General features: G+C 55.7%; 9 protein-coding genes across 9 annotated transcripts; 6 read left to right on the top strand and 3 right to left on the bottom strand.

Moving 5' to 3' along the window:
• The first annotated feature begins 10 nt into the window (after positions 1–10).
• Positions 11–2,999, top strand: J3D65DRAFT_622722 (uncharacterized protein). Its single transcript, XM_066800097.1, has 2 exons — positions 11–670; positions 727–2,999. Exons 1-2 carry the CDS (start codon positions 429–431, stop codon positions 2,798–2,800), a joined length of 2,316 nt encoding a protein of 771 aa, XP_066656357.1. The 5' UTR covers positions 11–428; the 3' UTR covers positions 2,801–2,999.
• Positions 2,944–3,984, bottom strand: J3D65DRAFT_339748 (uncharacterized protein). Its single transcript, XM_066795479.1, has one exon. It carries the CDS (start codon positions 3,676–3,678, stop codon positions 3,088–3,090), a length of 591 nt encoding a protein of 196 aa, XP_066656356.1. The 5' UTR covers positions 3,679–3,984; the 3' UTR covers positions 2,944–3,087.
• On the bottom strand, positions 3,985–6,389 carry J3D65DRAFT_339747 (uncharacterized protein). The gene is made up of 2 exons (XM_066795478.1): positions 6,230–6,389; positions 3,985–6,150 (listed from the first exon to the last, which is right to left on the bottom strand). Exons 1-2 carry the CDS (start codon positions 6,263–6,265, stop codon positions 4,291–4,293), a joined length of 1,896 nt encoding a protein of 631 aa, XP_066656355.1. The 5' UTR covers positions 6,266–6,389; the 3' UTR covers positions 3,985–4,290.
• Positions 6,390–7,564: 1,175 nt separating this feature from the next.
• J3D65DRAFT_339587 (uncharacterized protein) lies at positions 7,565–8,608 on the top strand. The gene is made up of 2 exons (XM_066795475.1): positions 7,565–7,740; positions 7,793–8,608. Exon 2 carries the CDS (start codon positions 7,817–7,819, stop codon positions 8,546–8,548), a length of 732 nt encoding a protein of 243 aa, XP_066656354.1. The 5' UTR covers positions 7,565–7,740; positions 7,793–7,816; the 3' UTR covers positions 8,549–8,608.
• Positions 8,609–8,766: 158 nt separating this feature from the next.
• On the top strand, positions 8,767–9,515 carry J3D65DRAFT_622714 (uncharacterized protein). Its single transcript, XM_066800096.1, has 2 exons — positions 8,767–8,956; positions 9,015–9,515. The coding sequence occupies exons 1-2, from the start codon at positions 8,849–8,851 to the stop codon at positions 9,381–9,383; spliced, it is 477 nt and encodes a 158-aa protein (XP_066656353.1). The 5' UTR covers positions 8,767–8,848; the 3' UTR covers positions 9,384–9,515.
• A 1,123-nt stretch (positions 9,516–10,638) lies between these two features.
• On the top strand, positions 10,639–12,938 carry J3D65DRAFT_339639 (zinc-binding oxidoreductase-like protein CipB). Its single transcript, XM_066795476.1, has 5 exons — positions 10,639–11,237; positions 11,313–11,340; positions 11,499–11,607; positions 11,766–12,358; positions 12,472–12,938. The coding sequence occupies exons 1-5, from the start codon at positions 11,106–11,108 to the stop codon at positions 12,675–12,677; spliced, it is 1,068 nt and encodes a 355-aa protein (XP_066656352.1). The 5' UTR covers positions 10,639–11,105; the 3' UTR covers positions 12,678–12,938.
• A 546-nt stretch (positions 12,939–13,484) lies between these two features.
• On the top strand, positions 13,485–14,237 carry J3D65DRAFT_339539 (uncharacterized protein). The gene has a single exon (XM_066795474.1). It carries the CDS (start codon positions 13,605–13,607, stop codon positions 14,106–14,108), a length of 504 nt encoding a protein of 167 aa, XP_066656351.1. The 5' UTR covers positions 13,485–13,604; the 3' UTR covers positions 14,109–14,237.
• A 609-nt stretch (positions 14,238–14,846) lies between these two features.
• J3D65DRAFT_667319 (uncharacterized protein) lies at positions 14,847–15,572 on the bottom strand (the record flags this gene model as incomplete). The annotated part of the gene is made up of 1 exon (XM_066803010.1): positions 14,847–15,572. The coding sequence occupies one exon, from the start codon at positions 15,570–15,572 to the stop codon at positions 14,847–14,849; it is 726 nt and encodes a 241-aa protein (XP_066656350.1).
• Positions 15,573–16,744: 1,172 nt separating this feature from the next.
• On the top strand, positions 16,745–18,333 carry J3D65DRAFT_551468 (uncharacterized protein; the record flags this gene model as incomplete). Its single annotated transcript, XM_066797039.1, has 3 exons — positions 16,745–17,279; positions 17,329–17,797; positions 17,853–18,333. The coding sequence occupies 3 exons, from the start codon at positions 16,745–16,747 to the stop codon at positions 18,331–18,333; spliced, it is 1,485 nt and encodes a 494-aa protein (XP_066656349.1).
• Between the last annotated feature and the right edge of the window lie 484 nt (positions 18,334–18,817).

Here is an 18,817-nt window from a genome sequence, read left to right as displayed (position 1 = left end):
TCTTCTTCTTCTACCACCAACTTCGCTCCCCCGGCTCGCTACTCTTTCCCTCTCACCCGCCCGGCCTTGTCGCCTGCCCGCACCGCACCCGCAGCCTGCTTGGCCCTAGTCCATCGATACCGTTCATCCATCTTACGCGCCGCTCTCGTCTCATCCTCCGCCTCTATATCTCGTCCAGCCTTCCCGCTCTGCCCTGTTTTGTTCCCAAGTCCTCCTCGTCCTTTTCCGCCCCCAATCTCGCTCGACCGGCCCGAGCTGGAGCTGGAGCCCCATCAAGTCCCGTCCGTGCGCCATCGACGTCAGTCCCTCCTCTGTACGGATGCTTCGTTCGGTAGGCCCTGTCGACGGGTCGTCTTAACCTCAACCCGGCTGCATGCGCCCCTACGATCTGCGGCGCCTACGACTGTTGAAATTCGGACTGTAACGAAATGAACGAGGCTCTCGACTTGTCCACTCGCTACACGAGACATTTGAGAGCCAAGGCCCCTCCTCTCACCACCGCCTTTGACCAGCTCGCCTGTCCCTACTGCGACAGCTTCCTCTTGTTCGACCACTTCGACACCTTGCTGAGCCATGTGCGCCACGACCACCGCTCGCAGATTTCCGGCGGCCTTCGGGAGGGCACCCCCCAGTCCAGGCAGTTCCTTCTCGCCGAGGCTTTGCACAAAGCGTGAGCTTTGAGCCCTTCTGTACAACCTTTGCCTCCTCCCACTCACTGCTCCACAGAAAAACCTTGCCGCCTCAGCATCCCCGTAAACATGCAAGCCCGCATTCGCAGCAGTCGACTCCCGACATCAACCGGCTGAGTCTTGACGCCCCCGCCAATGCACCGCCACCAACCACGCGCGTTGCTGACGACTTCGCCCGTGCCAAGCCGTCCTTCCATCATGCCGCCCGAAAAGGCGGTCTCGTGGGTGGAGAGCCAGAGCCCGTCATTGTAGACATGGACGTGGACCAGGATTACCAGACTGCCATTCCAATCCCCTACCATGACAAGACGTCCTTCGTGTCCCAACCCCCCGACACGCCTTCTCCATCATTGTCCGAGTCTTCTGTCCCCCCGCCTTCCAAGTCGTCGAGAGATTCATCGCTTTCGTCGGATTCTCGATGGCCGGGACTAGTTTTGCAGCCCGACTCGAGACCGATCTCGCAGGAGCAGCTGGCCGCCGAAGTCAAGAGCATCTATGCAGGCCTCACCATGGTCGAGTCCAAATGCATCCACGTCGACAAGGCCCAAGCCCAAGCTGAGAGAGACCCCGTGTCAGGTCGTCAACCCCCTCTTGCGCCTGACCATTGGCAAGCTCTCATTGCCTTGCACAGGACGCTTCTCAACGAGCACCACGACTTTTTCCTGGCCTCACAACATCCTTCGGCGAGCCCTGCACTTCGTCGTCTGGCAGCCAAGTATTCCATGCCCGCACGCATGTGGAAGCACGGCATACACTCCTTTTTAGAACTTCTCAGGCATCGCCTACCGGAATCGCTCGAGTACATGCTAAGTTTTATCTATCTTGCGTATCAAATGATGGCATTGCTCTACGAGACAGTCCCCGCTTTTGAGGATACCTGGATAGAGTGTCTGGGTGACTTGGGTCGTTACCGCATGGCCATTGAAGACGAAGACTTGCGGGACCGAGAAACCTGGGCTGGAGTGGCTCGCTTTTGGTACAGTAAAGCCGCGGATAAGAGCCCTTCCGTGGGCCGCCTTTACCACCATCTTGCGATTCTCGCAAGGCCCCATGCCTTGCAGCAACTTTACTTTTATTGTCGCTCGCTTACGTGCGTTCATCCCTTTATGAGCGCGCGAGAATCCGTCATGACACTTTTCGATCCGATTCTTGGCCGGCAGAGCACGGCATATTCCCATTCATTTCCAGTCGAAACTAGTTTTGTAAGAGCGCACGGATTGCTGTTCGAAAGAGGACCGACGTGGCGCGACAGCTTCGACCAAGCAGTCCAAGAGTTCACTCGGCAACTGGATGGCGCCATTGGCCGTTATACCTCCAAGTGGAAAGAACTCGGCGCCTACATCGCCATGGCCAACATTGCCGGTCTGTTCGACTACGGCACCGAAAGCAACCATTTAAGAAGGGCGTTTTCTGCCCAAGTACATAGGATAATCAACGAACACCACGACAAAACGACTGAACGCCAAAATGCAAAACAGCAGACATGGTCGACAAGCGAGCTTCCCCTGGACTCTCTAGAGCTCGACCTCGACGCCACTCCTGCTCTCCCGCAGGCCTGTCGTTTAATGTTCGACACGCTTCACGTCGTCCTTCGGCGATTCGGAGACAAGAACGTCTTGACCCATTTGCACATTCTGCTCGCCTTTCTCACGCAGGTCGCTTCGCTTCACAACAACACGGCATATATTTTCTCGCAGGCCCAGTGGCATGACCTGGCCTTCTTCCTCAACACGCTGGCCCGAGCAGATCCCGTCTGCCCCGAAGTCGAATCTGCAGTGTTCCTTCGCGAGGTGCATGAGGATCGCCGGCCGCTTCCCGAGGACTACCTGATCCGCGGCCAGCTCTGGGCGCACGCCTACTTCCCCGAGGGCTGGTTCGACGGCAGCCGCGACGAGGAGGAGAGGGCGCTGGAGCTGGCCAGCACGGTCAAGAGCCGCACCGAGCGCATCATGTGGCTCGGCATCCGCCTCGCCCAAGCCAACCTCGGTCTGCAGTACGATTTTAATAGCCATGCTTGGAGCGCGTCCAAGTCACACGACGACGACGAAGAAGCCACCGCCGCTTCTCCACATCATCCGGCGGATTCGATGGACGTGGACATGGACGCGTAGGGTCCCTCTCCCCCGCCCACCCGCACACGCTTCTTCCTCTTCTTCCCCTTCCCACGTACCCAGACCCTTAATATCTTTCCTTTGTTCGTCTCGTTTTGCTGTTCAGCGCTTGTTGGTACTGGGAGTGTAGGAAAAAAAGTATTTCTTTGTATGCATGCATCATTGTCAGGCGGGCGGGCGGACCTGACACGGGGGTGGGTGGTGGGTGGCGGAGATGTACGGGCGATGGATGGGACAAAACACACGCACGGTGATGGATGGATGGACGGGATGGCACACCAAAGCATTTAGACACATATACACACATGGACGGTAGAATGGCGTAAATGATAGCTGTAGCAGCAGCAGTAGGCGGCAAGTGTGGTGGTGCATCTGGTAGCAGCAGGCACATGTAGTTGATGTATAAAAACAAGTACATAACCTTGCATCATCGATCCCTCTTTGCTGAATTCGGTAATGTTGTGATTTGTTTCATGGCCGTTTTCCACGAGCCGTTTCGTATCGTGTTGCCTCTGCTCTGCTCTGCTCTGCTCTGCTCTGCGTTGGGAAAATGGGGCGAGGAGGAGGAGGAGGGAACGGGCGAACGGCTTTGGTGGGGCGGCAGCGGCGGCGCGCAAGACACGGTGGGCGGGCGGGACAGGGACGACAGGGACGACAGGACGAGGCGTGCCGGCCGCGGTCCAATGAACGACCGACTCGGCTTGACCTGAACACGTCGAGTACGAGCAGTGATCTGGGCGAAGGACGGCGTTACAGACGACAGCGCTCACGTTGGCTGACTGGTTCGACGGTCGACCGGCCGACACGGGTTGAGAGAGAGCCACCAACCTCCGAGAAGGGAGCACAGGCACACACACTGGCACAAGGGGAGCAGACATCAATCAAACGACCTTCTGGCCGGCTGGCCTGCTGGCGCAGTCTCCTCATCATTGGTCCACACACGAAAGGTAAATGAATATTGCTCATGCTCTGATTACTGCCTGCTCCCGGGGATTGAGAAGAAGAAGTAAAAGTAAAAGTAAAACTAGAAGAGGAAGCGAAAAAAGAAGCGAAGAGTAAAAGAAGAAGAAGAAAAAGGGTACAGGGTATCTACACTACTACGACGACGACGGCCACGCTAGCAAGTGGTTGGGTTCGTTGGTGGATTGGTGGCAGAGGGGTGCGTGTCAGGAAGCGACGGTAGTAGTGGGCGGGCCAGAAAAGCAAAAGCGCGACGAAAAAGAAAAAGAAAAGAGGCCCAATCGTGCCAACGTGCCCGAAGATGATGGGGAGCAAAGAAGAAGAAAACACGCAATCCCAACCCTCAAATCTTCCTCTTCTCCCATTTTTTTAACCCCTCAGCAATCAACAAAAGTGAGCAACGAGACGAAACAAACAGAGCTCCCGGAAGCGAATGACAGATGAGTGGTATCATGTGGTGTCATGTAGTGGTGGTCGTGGTCGTGGTCGTGGTCTTGGGAAGTGTAACAGTTGGAAATTAGTACCAGCAATTAGTACCGCACGACGGGTGCGCCGGCAACTTCGTCCGGGATTAAGATGCCGCCCTTGACGCCGTTCTTTTCAATCTCGTCCATCCAGTTCTCGTTCTTCTTTTCCTTCTTGTTGCCAAGGAGAAGGCTGCTGAAGGCCTTTTTCAAACCTCGAATGTTGTGTGAAGAAGTCGACGTCTGGTTTGCCTTGATTTCGACCTTGTTCTTGTAATGTGATGTGTCCACTGCAGAGAGTGGTGATGTGACCTCCTGAGTAATCTTCTTACTGAAATTCGGTGCCTCCGTGTTCGTGGTATGCTCAGTGCTGATCTTCATGCTCGGTTTGCGGCTTGGTTCTGCTTCGTCTTGACCGTGGCCACTGTCTACCAATGAAGGATTGCTCTTGTTGCCGTCTGCCTTCGGTTTACCACCATAGCGCATGGCTGACACGACTCTGTCGAGATCAACGTTGCCTATATCGCGGGCTTCGGTCTCGCACCGAGGCCCAAAATGCATCGACACATCGGATCCGGTACTAATGTTCCGTCTGCCGTTCTGTGGGCGCGGCAAGGATGGCTTGTGCGCATTAGGCTCGACCGGGCGCTGCCTTGTCTTTTCGGAAGACTGCTTTCGTTGATTTTGATCCTTCCTTGACCGCACCTTTGGGACTTGCATCAGATTCGCAATGTGGGTAGAACTTGTGGGTTTGGCGTGCACATCAGACTCGGCTTCTGGGCCCTTCCACTGGTCCAGACCGGGAAGTGGAGGCAGTTCTCGGTTAAGATTGAGCTCTTTCTTACTGTCGCTCTTTTCGGAGCGACCCACTGCGCTGGCACGGCAGCTGTTGATGCTCTCCTGGCTTGGCTTTCGTTGAAAACCCCAACTTCGCCATCCGTGCGACGGAGGTGGTTGGGTGCCAAGAGCGTCAGAGTTTCTGCTCCAAAGGGACTCCCTGGAAGTAGTCCTGCTTATCGTTGACGATCCCGGTCGGAAGTAGTCTCGAATCTCCGATCGAACACTTCTAGTAATGCTGCCAGACCTACGTGGTTCCTTCTGCGGTTGCGTCTGAACGGTAGAGTGTTCCTTGAAACGTTTGCCTTCCTCACGCATCCACGAAACCGCAGCTGCCTCGGTTTTGGCAGCGTCTTCGTCACAAGGCATGTGGTGCGAGTTTCGCTTGGACGCGATTGACAGAGGCTCGGCTGAAGTCATGGCTGTGGAGCCAAACTGCCGTTGGATGTCCGTTGAGCCGCTCAACGGCGTCGAGTAGTTGGTGTCGGGAGATTCAGGATCCCGCACAAAGTGGCCTGTTCCCGGTCTCTCGTGGGCAGCGTCTTTGGCCATGCCGCGGCCTGACGGTTTCTCTCGTTTCGAATCAACGGTGCGTTCCGACGGCCTGTTCTCTCTTTTCGCAACCTTGATGTTCGCTTCGGGCACTGGCCTGGGGGGCGGAGGGATCTTGGAGACATGGTCCGAGGGAAAGAGATCCTTCAAAGCAGTGTCGGGTTTGTATGCGTATGCGTTGGGCGCGAGCTGGGCAACAGGGTCCGATGGCTGCTTCTCGCGGCGGGCTCCACCATTCTTGGCGTCGCCAGCAGCAAGTTCCTGCTCTGCCTGGCGTATGGTCCTCTCGGCTTCGGCGGCTTTCCTCGCCCTGTACAGAGCTTGCGTCTCAGCCTTTTGTTCGGCAGCCTGGGCAGCGGCGGCCACGCCATAGGAATTGTCGTTGTGGGTTAAGATGGCTTCGCAGGCGTTGCGGAGCTCAAGTTCGAGCTTTTGTGAAAGGATGCGGCGGTTTACGTGGGGAGAGGGAGGCGTGGTAATGTCGCGGGTAGCCAGAGCGTCCTTGAGAGCCTTGGTCTCGGCCTTGGTGGCCACCTTCTGGGTCGGGTCATGGTGAGCGGCGGACATGGTGGGAGAGGGAGAGGGAGAGGGAGAGGAATGAAGCGAGAGGGCTCACAATGGGCGCCAGGTTGAGGGAAAACTTCCTCTTCATGGCTCAGGCTGGCGGACCGAGCGAGCGGGTCGGGTGGTAAATAGCGTGGCGGCGGGAGGAGTGGACTTGGACTTGGACTTGGTCTTGGACATGGACCAGCGGAAACGGAACAGGCGTGAGACGGAGACGGAGACGGGCTGGGGGGTGGAGTAGTTTGTTGGGAGTGAAAGAGGCAGACGGAGCTGGGCCTGGCCTGGGGGGGTCGCCAAGTGGATGAAACTGGAGTGGGCTGGGGGAGGCGGGCATGTTTATGGGTAGGGTAGGGTAGGGTAGGTACTAGGCAGTACGGGACGGGAGCTGGGTCGGAGACGGAGAGGGAAAGAAGGTCTCGACGTGGTAGCCCTGCCCTGCACTGGCTGCACTGGCTGTCGCTTGGGCCAGAGCGAAAGCCAGAGCCAGAGCCAGAGCCAGAGCCAAAGCCACAGACGGAGCCACCACCACACCACCCTCTCTCTCACCCTCACCCTCACCCTCACTCCCCCTCGACTCGACTCGACTCGACAAACTAACGACCGCTCGCTGGCTGACCACAGTGCCGAAATCCTCTGCGCTATCTTTGGACCTCCGATGCGCATTCCTCGGCACCGAGAATCCCACGACTCTTCTTCGGTCCTCTCTCTCTCTCTCTCTCTCGTCTGCATTGCATCGCAGGGGCAACCGCCCGCTCCTCTGCAGCTACCCTTGGCCCGACTGCAATATCCACATGCACCCACCCCGAGTTTGCTTGTCATCGGTCGACTCTTCTCTCATGGCTCTAGACAGCCCTGATCCAAGCCTCCCCGCCGCCCGCCCGCCCGCAAGCCACCTTGGCCTCGCACTCGACCTTTCACCCACCTACTTCACTTCTGCCCTGCGTCATCTCGTCATCTCCAAGACATGCCGCTTTCTTTCTTTTTTCTCACGGCAGATAAGACGACCTTCCTCCCGTCAGCCTGCCCCCAACCACTCTGACGTCCGTGACGCCGTTGCTTCACCACTCCGACTGTCGCGCACGTTTGCGGCACTCGGTCGCCACCAACAAGTCGTCGACGCCCCGAGATTGGATTCCATCTACATGCTCGTCGATAAGCCATCTCATTTAGGCTGCGGCTGGGTTTGAATTTGCTCGACATTGAGCCTTTTGCGCGGGAATGGCGACTCACTCGACAAGTCCCTGGTTCCCTGCCAGGGACCATGCATCCCACATCTGCCCGTGCCCCATCGAGAAGTCCTCATCACAGATGCCATCCGCCATGCCTTCGTCCTATGCACCTGTCGCTGCTGCACATCCCACACCGTCGCATCGTGACGCCGTTGTTTCTTTTGCTACACCTCCCGTCGACGTGAAACAGTCGATTGGGCGAGACAGAGCTTTCCCAAACGCATAACAATCACAGACCCGCGCCGTATCTCGTTCGGCTGGTCTCAAGGGTGCTTGTCAGCATCCATTTACAGGGCGGGATCTCAAAGCGGGGGTTTATTTTGCTTCCAAGATCGTATATCTCTGTATATTACTCTTGCAAGGCCAGCTCTGATCCGAGTCCCCAGCTCCCTTCCATCTAGCATGTCAAGATGCAGCGTCTGTCGAGCGCCTTTTACTCGTTGGACAACCTCGTGGCCAAGGTCACAGACTCGACCGCCAGAGAATCGACCAACCGAAAGTCAGCCATCTTCGCAAAGGACTCTCAGGACCCTCGGGAGCTCGAGCCAGATGGCAAAATACGAAGGCTGAGCTTGCCCCCCGACTCTCACCCAGCTCCTGTCCGCCGCAACTCGGCTGTCCAAACCATTCTACAGCGGACAAAGTCGAAGCAAGTAGTCAATCGATTTTCCGCCTACCTCGGACGCCCTCGCCCTCGCCCTCGTCCTCAAGGCACACGTTCGCGCCCAGTGTCCGAGTGCACCATCTCGTCACCGGTCGACTTTCGACAAGGATCCTCAGCCTGGGTGTCATGTTCCGAAAGTCTCGCCCAAACGTCTTTGCGCTCGGACTCGAGCAGCTCTCGTGACGTTTCTCCGACCTACGGCCATCCGAAGCAATTCGACAGGCACAAGTCGGCCACGCCCTTCACTTCATATCCAATCTTGGTCACGGTCCACTGTCCTTCCTCGGACGAGTCGATTGGAAAAGTGACGACCAAGAAAGCGGTCGAGTCGTGGCCTTACAAGCACCCTCATCCGCTGCGGTCAAACCCGTGCGCGTCGCAGCGTCCACCACCGCAACCATGCCGAACCGAAACCGACGAACCGTGGAGGAATCGACATGTGTCGTTCCAAGCCGATCTCTACAGCTACAGTCATTGATTTGGCATCATGGCAGAGGCAACAGTCTGAGACACGGACGTAGCTGACTACGCCTCAACCAGGCGTGCCAGCACAAGCGAGTCCACCATTCGATCATTATTTCTCAACCGGGTTCCTACTCATGGCCTCGTGGACAGTCCAGAGGAAGAGTGTATCCTTTTTGGTGGTTTTGATGTGAAACGAGCTACGTCTGACACGAGATCCTCGAGCACGAATCCATCCGCTGTCCATGACCAGCTACGAGGGATGTGGCGTTCAACTCTATCGTTTGAAGTCTTTACCAGCGCGGACATGGGCTGAATGTCTCGAGCTTATGTTTATGCTCAATTGCTCTTCTATTTGCAGCGTTCCTGGAGTAATGTAGGTTATATTGACGGTGAGTGGGTGGCCAATGGCGCTGGCGACTTCCTTTTGCAGCTAGCTTAGCCTCTGTGCGACGCTCCGAGCTTTGGCAATTCAGACTTACTACACGTTGAACATGTCACGATGCAGTAAGAATTTACGTTTACCTCGAGTCATAATTCACAAAACCTGCAAGGCCGCTGCATCAAAGGCCGCACATGAAAGCTTGAGCCGCAGCATGGCCGTCAAGCAGCCGAAGAGCCGTTCCGCGTGCGCGTCGTGCCAGCAACCCAGATTGCCGTCCCTACAGACGGCCGGCCCGCTGCTCGTGTTGGAGGATTTCCATGTCGCCTGGACGAAGCAGTCAGATGGCATTTTGTCTGTGTCTCCACACCTGTCAGCGACCTGCGACAATGCCGAATCCCCCGGGAGCACTTTTGACACACCAAGAGGGTCATTCACCAGCTCAGACCCCCCGCTAGACGGCTACTGACAGCTGCCATGGCCATTGTCAGAATGCGCTTCAGCTGCGGCGTCCGGCGGTACACGGCGGTATATACCGACCCCAAAAGCTTGCCGCACAGCAGCTGAGTCAAGCTTATTCTGCGCCGGCAGACGGGCAGGCAGGCAGACAGGCAGCGGCAATCACTGCGGGCAATGCGGATCCTGTTGAATCGCATTTGGGAAAGGCGCGGACCGACAAGCTCACTCACATGCACCATTCCGACTCGCCCGTCCTCAACGCCTCTTCTCCAGCCTCGAAGCTTCGTTCAACCCAAAGATAAAATCCGCCCACTATGCTGCACCCGCCTCGTTCGTTCTGCGTGTTTCTCCCTGAGACACGAAGCCCTGCGATTGCGCAATGTGCAGCTCCCGCGGCTCGATGTGAGTGGACGAGTGGTTCTTGGTTTGATGTCTGCCTATCAATCGGACCAACTTCAACGTCTTCTTGTAGCGTGTCCAAAATGTCATTGTCGAACCATGTGTTCTTTTCTATTTTTGAATCCCACCTTCTCGCTTTAGCCTTCAGAGTGGACTTGGCATTGGCCCACGCCGCTGACAATTGCAAAACACGAACATGGAGGCCGCCGCGCGGAACTGACGAATACGCTAAGAAACGTCGGCGGCTCTTAGCGGTGCAACAGACACCAAGTTTCCGCTGATGATATGTCAGCAACCTGGCGGACTTTCGGGGTGTTGCGTCGGACCCTTCGTTTCCCGTCTGTCGGTATGCTATCGGCTTCACCGACCTCGGACGCCCGCTTGCCGCAGCTCGGGGTCTTGTTATTGTCAGCGACTTGTTGCGTTGTAATCCAGACGCGGAATTGCGGCTAAAGCACCTGTTGCCCTAGACCTTGACCTGTCCGAGCATGCTTTCCCATGCCTTTGGGGCGGAAATACCTGCACGAACAGGGCAAGCTTCTAGAAACTAATCACAATTTCTAGCTCATGCATGAAAACACCATCGTCCACATGCGACCGGATAGCCAAAGGAGAGAGATCCAAGTGTCATCGTGAATACCAGCTACACAAAGCGGATCTGCGTTTATTAACAAGCTTGCAAAGGGACTTCATCCAAAAACCCCAGAATACCAATCAGATATATCAATCCTCTACCATGCAGGGTCATTTGAGACCATGCTTATCTGCAAGTCGACCTGTCCAAGCGCATTAAGTGAGGACGTGGAATTGCTCATAGCGTTGGGATTTTCAGGTCTACCTGTTTCTTACCACCTCTTTTCATCGCTACTGGCCGCAAAGATCTCCTCCGTTGAAGATGCAAAGACGCGGAACGGAGCCGCAATGCGCACATCAAAAACGACTGGGCCAAACGATGAAACCAAGGAGGTTCCATGTACGATTCGACCATTTGATACATACGACTGGCCACAACGGTTTGCGAGCCCCACTACTCTTGCCCAGAGTGGAATGACCCTATCGACCAAAACGACACACCTGGCCGGCACGCGCGTCACCGCCTGCCGCGACAATCCTCCACATTGTCAATTACCTGGCGGGAAAATGAACTCAGAAGACAATTTATCAGCGGACCTGCGGATCTCGGTTCTGTCTTGACCCCGCCGCGCGCATACAGGTCAGGACTTTTGACAGCGACTAGTACCGGCAGGGGCAGAGCTCAGATTATAAAAGGCATGGAGATGGAAGGGGATGGGTCGTCGGGCACTCAGCTTCTTTCATCTTCATTCTATTCATCATGACGAACCCTCAGAACAAAGCAGCTTGGCTCACTGGCCCAAAGGAGAAGCCGTTGAAGGTTTCCGACGCCCCTTTCCCTACTCCTGATATTGGAGAAATCTTGATCAAGAATGCGGCCGTCGCTATCAACGTATGTGCTGACCTGACCTCATTCCTACCAGGTTTTCTTCCGTATGCTACTGTCATGCTAACTCTACGCCGCCAGCCCATTGACTGCAAGATCCAAGAGCTCGGTGAGTCTGACCGTCTGCAATAGGCAGATCCACGCGGGCAGCTGTCTCTCGAGGACACCAAGTTTCGACAATGTTGATTGCCCGATGAAGGTTTTGAGACAGACTTGGTGTTTCGTTTCTGCAGGGCGCTGAGGAGTTGTTAGCTGACGAAGTTGAAGGCATTTTCCTCCAAGAGTATCCCAATATCCTGGGCGGTGACATTGCCGGCGTGGTTGAGGACGTCGGCGAGGGCGTGACGCGGTTCAAAAAGGGACAGCGAGTCATCAGGTACGAATGCTCCCTCTTTCAGTCTCATGCAGCATCGTCAAGGTCCGGGCATCGCGACATCAATCTTCTCGTCTTCTGGCCCTATGTCCCTTGAGGAAAATGCATTTCTGGGACTTTTTTGTCGAGAGGTAGCTAACTCTACATTTCCCACGGCACAGCTTCTCTGCCGCCTTCCAAACCGGCAAGCCCGAGATGGCGGCCTTCCAATACTACGCGTGTGGCCTCGAGACCCTCACAGCGCCCGTCCCCGACGGATTGCCATTCGAGAACGCCGTCGTGCTGCCCCTCGCCACCAGCACTGCCGCCTCAGCCCTATACATGTCCGACCACCTCGCGCTGCCGCTCCCGACTGTCTCGCCGCCGCAATCGGGCTTCAAAAAGCAGACCATTCTCATCTGGGGCGGCGCGTCGTCCGTCGGCTCCTCCGCCATCCAGCTCGCCAAAGCGTCCGGTCTGCACGTCTTGACGACGGCGTCTACGCGCAACGCCGCCTACGCGCGCAACTTGGGGGCAGACGTGGTGCTCGACTACGCCGCGGCTGACGTCGAGGCTGCCGTCGCCGCCGCGATTAAGAATGCAGCGGATAAAGAAGGCGCGCCGTTTGTTGGCGCCATCGACGCCATTTCCAGCCCTGACACCTTGGAGACCATTGCGCGCATCGTGGCTAAGGCGGGTTTGCCGCCTAGTACGAAGGTTGCGACGACGCATCCGCCGCCAGAGAGCCTCAAGGGGTCTGCCGTTATGACGTGGGGTGCGTTCGCCGTCTTCTCTCTTGCTCCATCCAGAGCCCCCTTTCTCCGGCCCCAAATAAGAATACCACCCCTGCCTTTCTCACAACTGACCAGCTGACTTTGGACCTTACAGTCTTGGCCTTGAATCTCGGCCTGCCCAAGTACGCAGACATCGCCGAAGCCATCTGGGGTCGCTTCGTCCCCGAGGCTCTGGCGGCCGGTGTGCTGCAGGCCAAACCGGACCCGCAGGTCGTCGGACACGGGCTGGAAAGCATTCAGAAAGGCTTTGACGTACTGCAGCAAGGAGTCAGTGCAAAGAAGATTGTCGTGACGCTTTGAGGGGCTGGTGGCAAGTTGAGAGGTGGAATATTGAAGCCTCAGGGAATTGGGTCCATCGTGTTACGTGACTGATTGGTACATTTGTGTGGGTTCTGGCGCCCTCGCTGCGGTTGTGTTCGTTTGCTATCTACGTAAATTGGATGTCTTTTGTTTCTTCAAAAAGAGATTGTTTTCTGTTCACTTAAAAAACTTCAAGATCTACAAAGCCAGACCACTCCGTCAACAGTGGGTGTCAAAAGAATGAAACTGCCACGGTCTGGCTACGGCAATGAATTACTGCGTCCTAAGTGCAACTACAGTGGTAAAGTGGATGCTTCTTAAGCACAGGCGTAAGTAGCAAATGAATGCTCCTTGAGGACAATTATAGGAGCGAACGAACGCTCTCTAGACGCGCCTATACTGCTAGGAGGTCTAAGTTCTTTCGATATCCATCGCGCCGTGTGTCTTGTTCCATATCGCGTCTAGCGGAGACGGAACAATAAGACATCTCTAGACCTTGTGCCGAGGTGGCTGCCAACGTCCGGACATCGTCGACCCTGATTAAGAGAAGCTACCTGTTTTCTTCCCGGTTCCATGGTAAGAAGTGGGAGGAGGAGGGAGACGCGAACCATTTTGACACACATTCAGCACAGGAAAAAGAAAAATTGGCGGGCGGATTCCGGCGCTCACGTGTGGGACGACGGGTCGACGTTGATGAATTGGTCACCGGCCCAAGAATCCAACACTTCAGTGATTTGCGGACTTACGTAGCACCCAGCGAATCCCTTTGGACCATTCCATGTTTGGCATAGCAGTCGTGTATGACTCATGAAGGTTTGTCTCCATAATCTATATAAACTCAACCACCTCTCCTGACAGACCTAGATAAGCCATCAATGATTGCCCGCACTCGATCTTCTCCAAGTCAATACTCTCTCGGCTGTTACGATGGCTGAAAATCCGCGTTGGGCAGAAAATCGAGCCCAGCTGGCAAAATACCCACCCTCGCAAGCATGGAACAGACTTCATCAATTCGCGCCAGACCCTGCTGAGAGAAAGGCATACTTGGATGAAGTCACTCTTGGGCAAAGTAGTGCGGATCTTCAGTCTTCTTACATCCCAGTCACGCGCGATTTCTTCGTGACAAAGTTTGAACGCCTCAACTTCTTCTCCTCCGGGAACATTCGAGATTACGGTCAGTTGGAAGCAGCTGTTGACAAGAATGCTGTTCCTTGGGTCCCTTTGGGATCTACTAATAATGCCCTTTATCGGCTCCATCATGAATTTGATGAATTCCTAGGTGTGAACACCAAAGTCGCGCCTCAGACTGGATCTCGGCGCACCGCGAGTCCTGCAAAATTAGATGACGTCGGCAACGACTGCTTCGTAGCCCACCCACTCGGCGAACTCATGTCGTGGTCATGCGACAAAAAAGAGGCTCCTTTCCTCTGAAGAGGGTGAAAAGTACAAGAACTCGGATAACTGGGAAAAGACGGGATTCTTCGTCATCGCTCAATTGTCATCTTCTGGGACCGCGGAGCGCCTCTACATCATTGTGGATAGTTTTCTGTAGCTAGAGGACGGATCTCGCCCCCCTGTCGACCGCGACTGCTGGGGACGACTCCCTTCAGAACCACACCAAAAGCGGTTTTCGTGCGCCAGACTCATGGGGCCCTCTTTCCTTCCCTAAGAAAGAAGTTTCGACACTCCTATTGCCCTTGAGGCCGTACACGAACACCCGGTGGAGTTGATGTACTTGAAGAAAGCAACCGTGGGAGATCAGTTTGTCCCTGAGACCGTTCAACACGAGAAAGGATAAGAGTAAAGTCAGAGGGTCCGAGGCTGGAGATTTTGTGACGCTTGATGATCGGCTGTAGCGGACACAGGCGATTCTGATTCGCAAAAAGTACCATCCTCAACCTGATCGGAGCTCTGGACACGAACGTGGTTTTCAGGTGGATCTGATTCCAAGTCGCGAGCAAGTCAGCCTGAGAGACAGAACACGATCTACTCTTTCCAGCAAAGTCAGGTGCATCGCATTTCGACCTTTCGTGCCGCTGTCGAGAGCTTAGTCGCAGATGCGGGAGAGCGGCGAAATGTGATCCTCTTCCACAAAGCCCGGCACAAGTCTTGTCTTCTCTTGTGACTTCTCAATCTGGGGTTGGGATCCGTGAGCCACCGCCGCGCCGCTCAATCACCCTGCGAAGCTGGCGACGGGACACATTCATGCAGGTCGGCAAGCTCGAATCCAAGATCCAGGACCGAGTCCCGGCGCGGCGGTTTTTTGCCCGCAAAGAGCTCGACTAGCGTACTGCGCTTCGCAGGCGACTGGCCTGCCCACGACGCCTCGGCATCCTGTTGGTGCTCCTCAGCCGGTGACGCCGCCGCTGCTTCTGGTGACGGTGTTTGCAGCGACGGTTCGAGGGCCTCTGGAGACAACGATGCAAGTTCAAAAGTGGTCATCTCCGCGGCGCTTTCTTTTGACTTTGCGGCCGCAGCGCGCTTGCGAGCGCGCCTTCGCTCTTGGATATCGCGTTTGGACAAGAGGCGCCTCGCTCGTTCGAGGGCGTGGGCAATCTTTACCGCCCCAATCACCACGCTCTGGCCCATGGCTTGCGCGTCGAGGAAACGGGCATCCTTGAGGCGTAGGATGGAGTCAAAGACGCGAGATCTGGAGAGTCCTTTCGGCTCAGTTGCATCGATGGAGGAGCAGTCGTCAGAATCGGTCTGTTGCAAAAGTTCGAGGCGGTAGAAGGGGGTTTGCTCTTTGACATAATCGTGCTGTTTTGGCGGGAAAAGTGGCGACAGGAACGGCTCGTGGGACACAGGTGCAACGCCTGGCGGGCTCGGACTGCAGTGGGAGAATGATTTCTCGCGGTCTTGAAGCGGCGGGCGTACAATTGATGCCGGATGCATGATGAAATGTCGCGTGCTTGGATGGAAATAGAGTCTCGTTGGTCACGCAGAGCGTCCACACCAGAAAAGCGCTGGCTTTCTGAGAAGACAATGTCAAAGATCAGGAAGGAAACACGACGCGTGCGAGGAGGCGCAGTCCGACGCTTTTGAAGGGGGAACGAGCTTCTCGCGGTGAGCGCTTGCGCTGTCGTCTCCACTCTTCCATGGTGTCCGGCTCAGATCCACAATGGCGTCTTTGACGACGGGTGCCGGAAGTCTCGAACGGTACGGAGTCGTCACTTTGAGTGCGAAGGCCAGGTCGCCGACCGGTTTTTGTGCTGGCTCTCGCGTGCCTTGACATGAGGGCAGTTTCATGGTGCGTCGACTCGGGGAGCCTGAGTGGGTTGGTCAAAGCGGTGGCATCATACCGCGGAAGGTCAAGCCACAGGCACCTGTGGCCAATCGATAAGGTTGCGGCAGCTATGCTTGCGCAACATCGCAAGAGGCTTAGTTACGTATCCCGGTGATGACAGCAAGCTGGAGAGAGGTCCGTTTGAGACGTTGTGTACACCGACGGCGGGAATTTTGGCCGTATGTGGCAATTCGAGGGGTCGCGGTCGACAGAACGGGTCGGAGGCCTTGAGATAAGAAGGACAGACAGCCACCCGCACGCAAGCAAAGCAGACGCAGGCGGCTTTGGGTGTCCAAGTCACGGGGGGGGATTCTGGAGCAATGCGAGATCCGGGGGAAATGTATACCAAACGGGGCCTAGCGCCATTGTGCAGAGCTAGGCCGAATGGGGAGGCGGGTGTGCGAGACGGACTGCTCTGGCGGTTGGCCCTTTTGCGGATAGCAAATCCACGCCCACGTTTCCTTGTCGATATCTTGTCTACATGCCCTCTGCGGAAAGCTCAGAAGCATGTCATTCGACCCGATTTACTTTTCCCTTTTGCAAGTTGCCCCTCGGTCGTATCTTGTGCCTTCTCCAGCGCCCCGCATCCCGCTGCGATAAGAAAGCTGTCTGCGCGCGCAGCGTTGACCAGTATATAGACTTGATCTTGGAAGCTACATGATCGCTCCAAGTCTCAGCTTGCCCTGGTCAATCTAGGAAGCTCCTGCAGCAGTGTCAATCCGGTCGCCTGCCTGATTTTTCTTACACTCCAGCAAACGCGTTCCGTTCGTTGCGCGACACCATGGGCGGCTTCTTGCTTCTTGCTCTGGGCCTGGCCTTTCTCCTCTCATCAGCGGTATACTTTGCATCAGGCCAAAAGCAACGCGACATTCTTCTTTACCGACTTGGAATCACTCGGCGGCGCAATTCCAGTGCTGGCACACCCCCGAGATCACTGTCGCCGGAAAAGAAAGCGAACAACAATGGCGGGAAGCCAGACTACTCCACCACCTTTCCGCCGTCGCGCCGCTTCGTACTCGCTGAGCTCGACGCGGCATCAGCTCTTTCCGAAAAATTGGGAAAACCAGTGCACAAGCTGGCCGACGAACCGAGTGCCATGACTCCCCAGGCGCTCGATGAAAATATCTTGACCACGGATCGGACTGTGTACACCGCTACCGGCTTCTCGTCTGAAGAAATCAAGGCGCTGGGCGACTTTCCCGACTACGAAAAGCTTAGCGGCGTTCCTTTACCGAAAGCATGGCCCGAATTTGATATCAACAAGGCGAAGCCCCGACCATACAGGCCGTTCCGTTGGGCGTACCACCAGACCATGTGTGAGTGAATTGCCTTCGAGTACTTCGATCGATCTCTGACTGTACGCAGCACTTAGCAAACTGGACAGCGACCATTGGCTGGAGCTCGAAGACACTTACGCTGAGCGCATCAAGCAACGACAGGAAATTTACTCCAGGGTCGGAAATCGAGTGCTCGACTGTCTACCGGGTGGGGAGCTAGCCTGCAAAGAACTCATGGAGATGGCTCTCGAATTCCTCGTCCACAGGTATCCGCAATATTTCCGGCTCGACAAGAAGGAGATGGTGTTTTATAACGGGATTCTTAAGACAAAGGCGGACCTAAAGAAGGAAAATCCCCTGGAGGTTCTCATGAACAACGTTCCAGAGGACTTTGCCATGGTCCTGAGAGATCCCGAGACGGGTTTCTACTTCCTTCGCTGCGGCGTAGTTTGCAGCTCGCTGGGATGGGACTTGGGAAGCAAGGCGGGCCTGCGATTAGACGCCATCCACGAACCCATTCCTGACTACAAGGAGAAGATGTCATTTTCCATGGACAGGTAAGTCTCGGCATCCTTGTTGGAAACGGGCGAAGCTTTTCTGACCAAGCCACAGATACTTTGCTAAGAAGCCAACGGACAAGGCCATCCAGCGCGGCTCTTGGGGTCTTGAGGTAGACCAGCCGTTGTACATGCCCGCAGGAGACCCACACGAGGCCTACCGTGATGTCCAGGATCCGAATGTGGACATTTCGCGCATCCACCTGCGCATAGACTGGCAGACTCTGCGCAGGCTGCCCCTCTCTGGCGCTGTCGTCTTCAACTTCAAGGCTCTGTTCACGCCGGTGACCAAGTTCCGCGACGAGCCCTACATCCCCTCAATCGTGCTCAAGATCTTGAGTGAAGGAAAGGAGAGCCTGATGAAGTACAAAAACACATGGCACACCGAGCACGTAACACGCCCGGCGTTGAAGGCGTACGAGAAGGAGCAGATCGAGAAGGGCCTGGTTCCGGAGGATTGGGAGGTGCATACGCTGGAGGAATACCCCTATTTCCCTGGTTGGGAGGAGCAGTGGCGTCGCGATCGTGGTTTTTGAGCACTTCTTGGTTTTCTCCGAATCTTTTCGTCCTGTAAAGCCACGAATATTAAAAGATGAACAGCCTTCGAATATTCCAACTCTTCGACCTGTTGCATGTTCCAACCTCTGTCGGGACGTCACCAGCGGAGGTTTTATTCGCGGTATGTCCGGCCTTCAGGCCTCCATGGCCGACTGTTAGCATGCCCAAATGTGTTTGGGATATGTTCACTTTTAATTCTCTCTGCGCTTGGTAACTGTACATCATCCATCATACATCAAGACGTGTCAGCAGCGTACTTTTCGTTGTGGGATCTCGGGCCTCCGAACTTCTGAGGCCGTCGGGAAGCATCGGAACCCCCGAATGTGTCAAACATGCAGTGACATCGCAGGGTCGAGTCGCATCATGTTTCCGGACAGAGCAGAATAATCTCGAGCCAGCATTCACATCTCTTTCAGACACAGAAAGCTACTGGATCATGAATTGATGGAGTACAAGCGAAAA

The sequence above is a fragment of the Phyllosticta citribraziliensis genome (assembly GCF_038025025.1).
Source record: "Phyllosticta citribraziliensis strain CPC 17464 chromosome Unknown J3D65scaffold_5, whole genome shotgun sequence".
In the NCBI taxonomy this organism is placed as follows: Eukaryota; Fungi; Ascomycota; class Dothideomycetes; order Botryosphaeriales; family Phyllostictaceae; genus Phyllosticta; species Phyllosticta citribraziliensis.
This window is presented reverse-complemented; position numbering and strand designations above follow the sequence as displayed.

Bases quoted from the DNA above. Each gene is read 5' to 3' on its own strand.
- J3D65DRAFT_622722 (XM_066800097.1), top strand. From the start codon at position 429: ATGAACGAGGCTCTCGACTTGTCCACTCGCTACACGAGACATTTGAGA. The intron at 671-726 runs GTGAGCTTTGAG...ACTGCTCCACAG, and splicing joins GCCGAGGCTTTGCACAAAGC to AAAAACCTTGCCGCCTCAGC.
- J3D65DRAFT_339639 (XM_066795476.1), top strand. From the start codon at position 11,106: ATGACGAACCCTCAGAACAAAGCAGCTTGGCTCACTGGCCCAAAGGAG. The intron at 11,341-11,498 runs GTGAGTCTGACC...ACGAAGTTGAAG, and splicing joins CTGCAAGATCCAAGAGCTCG to GCATTTTCCTCCAAGAGTAT. The intron at 11,608-11,765 runs GTACGAATGCTC...CCCACGGCACAG, and splicing joins AAGGGACAGCGAGTCATCAG to CTTCTCTGCCGCCTTCCAAA.
- J3D65DRAFT_339587 (XM_066795475.1), top strand. From the start codon at position 7,817: ATGCAGCGTCTGTCGAGCGCCTTTTACTCGTTGGACAACCTCGTGGCC.
- J3D65DRAFT_339748 (XM_066795479.1), bottom strand. From the start codon at position 3,678: ATGTCTGCTCCCCTTGTGCCAGTGTGTGTGCCTGTGCTCCCTTCTCGG.
- J3D65DRAFT_339747 (XM_066795478.1), bottom strand. From the start codon at position 6,265: ATGAAGAGGAAGTTTTCCCTCAACCTGGCGCCCATT. The intron at 6,151-6,229 runs GTGAGCCCTCTC...GACCCGACCCAG, and splicing joins CCCTCAACCTGGCGCCCATT to AAGGTGGCCACCAAGGCCGA.
- J3D65DRAFT_339539 (XM_066795474.1), top strand. From the start codon at position 13,605: ATGGCTGAAAATCCGCGTTGGGCAGAAAATCGAGCCCAGCTGGCAAAA.
- J3D65DRAFT_622714 (XM_066800096.1), top strand. From the start codon at position 8,849: ATGTCTCGAGCTTATGTTTATGCTCAATTGCTCTTCTATTTGCAGCGT. The intron at 8,957-9,014 runs CTTTTGCAGCTA...ATTCAGACTTAC, and splicing joins CCAATGGCGCTGGCGACTTC to TACACGTTGAACATGTCACG.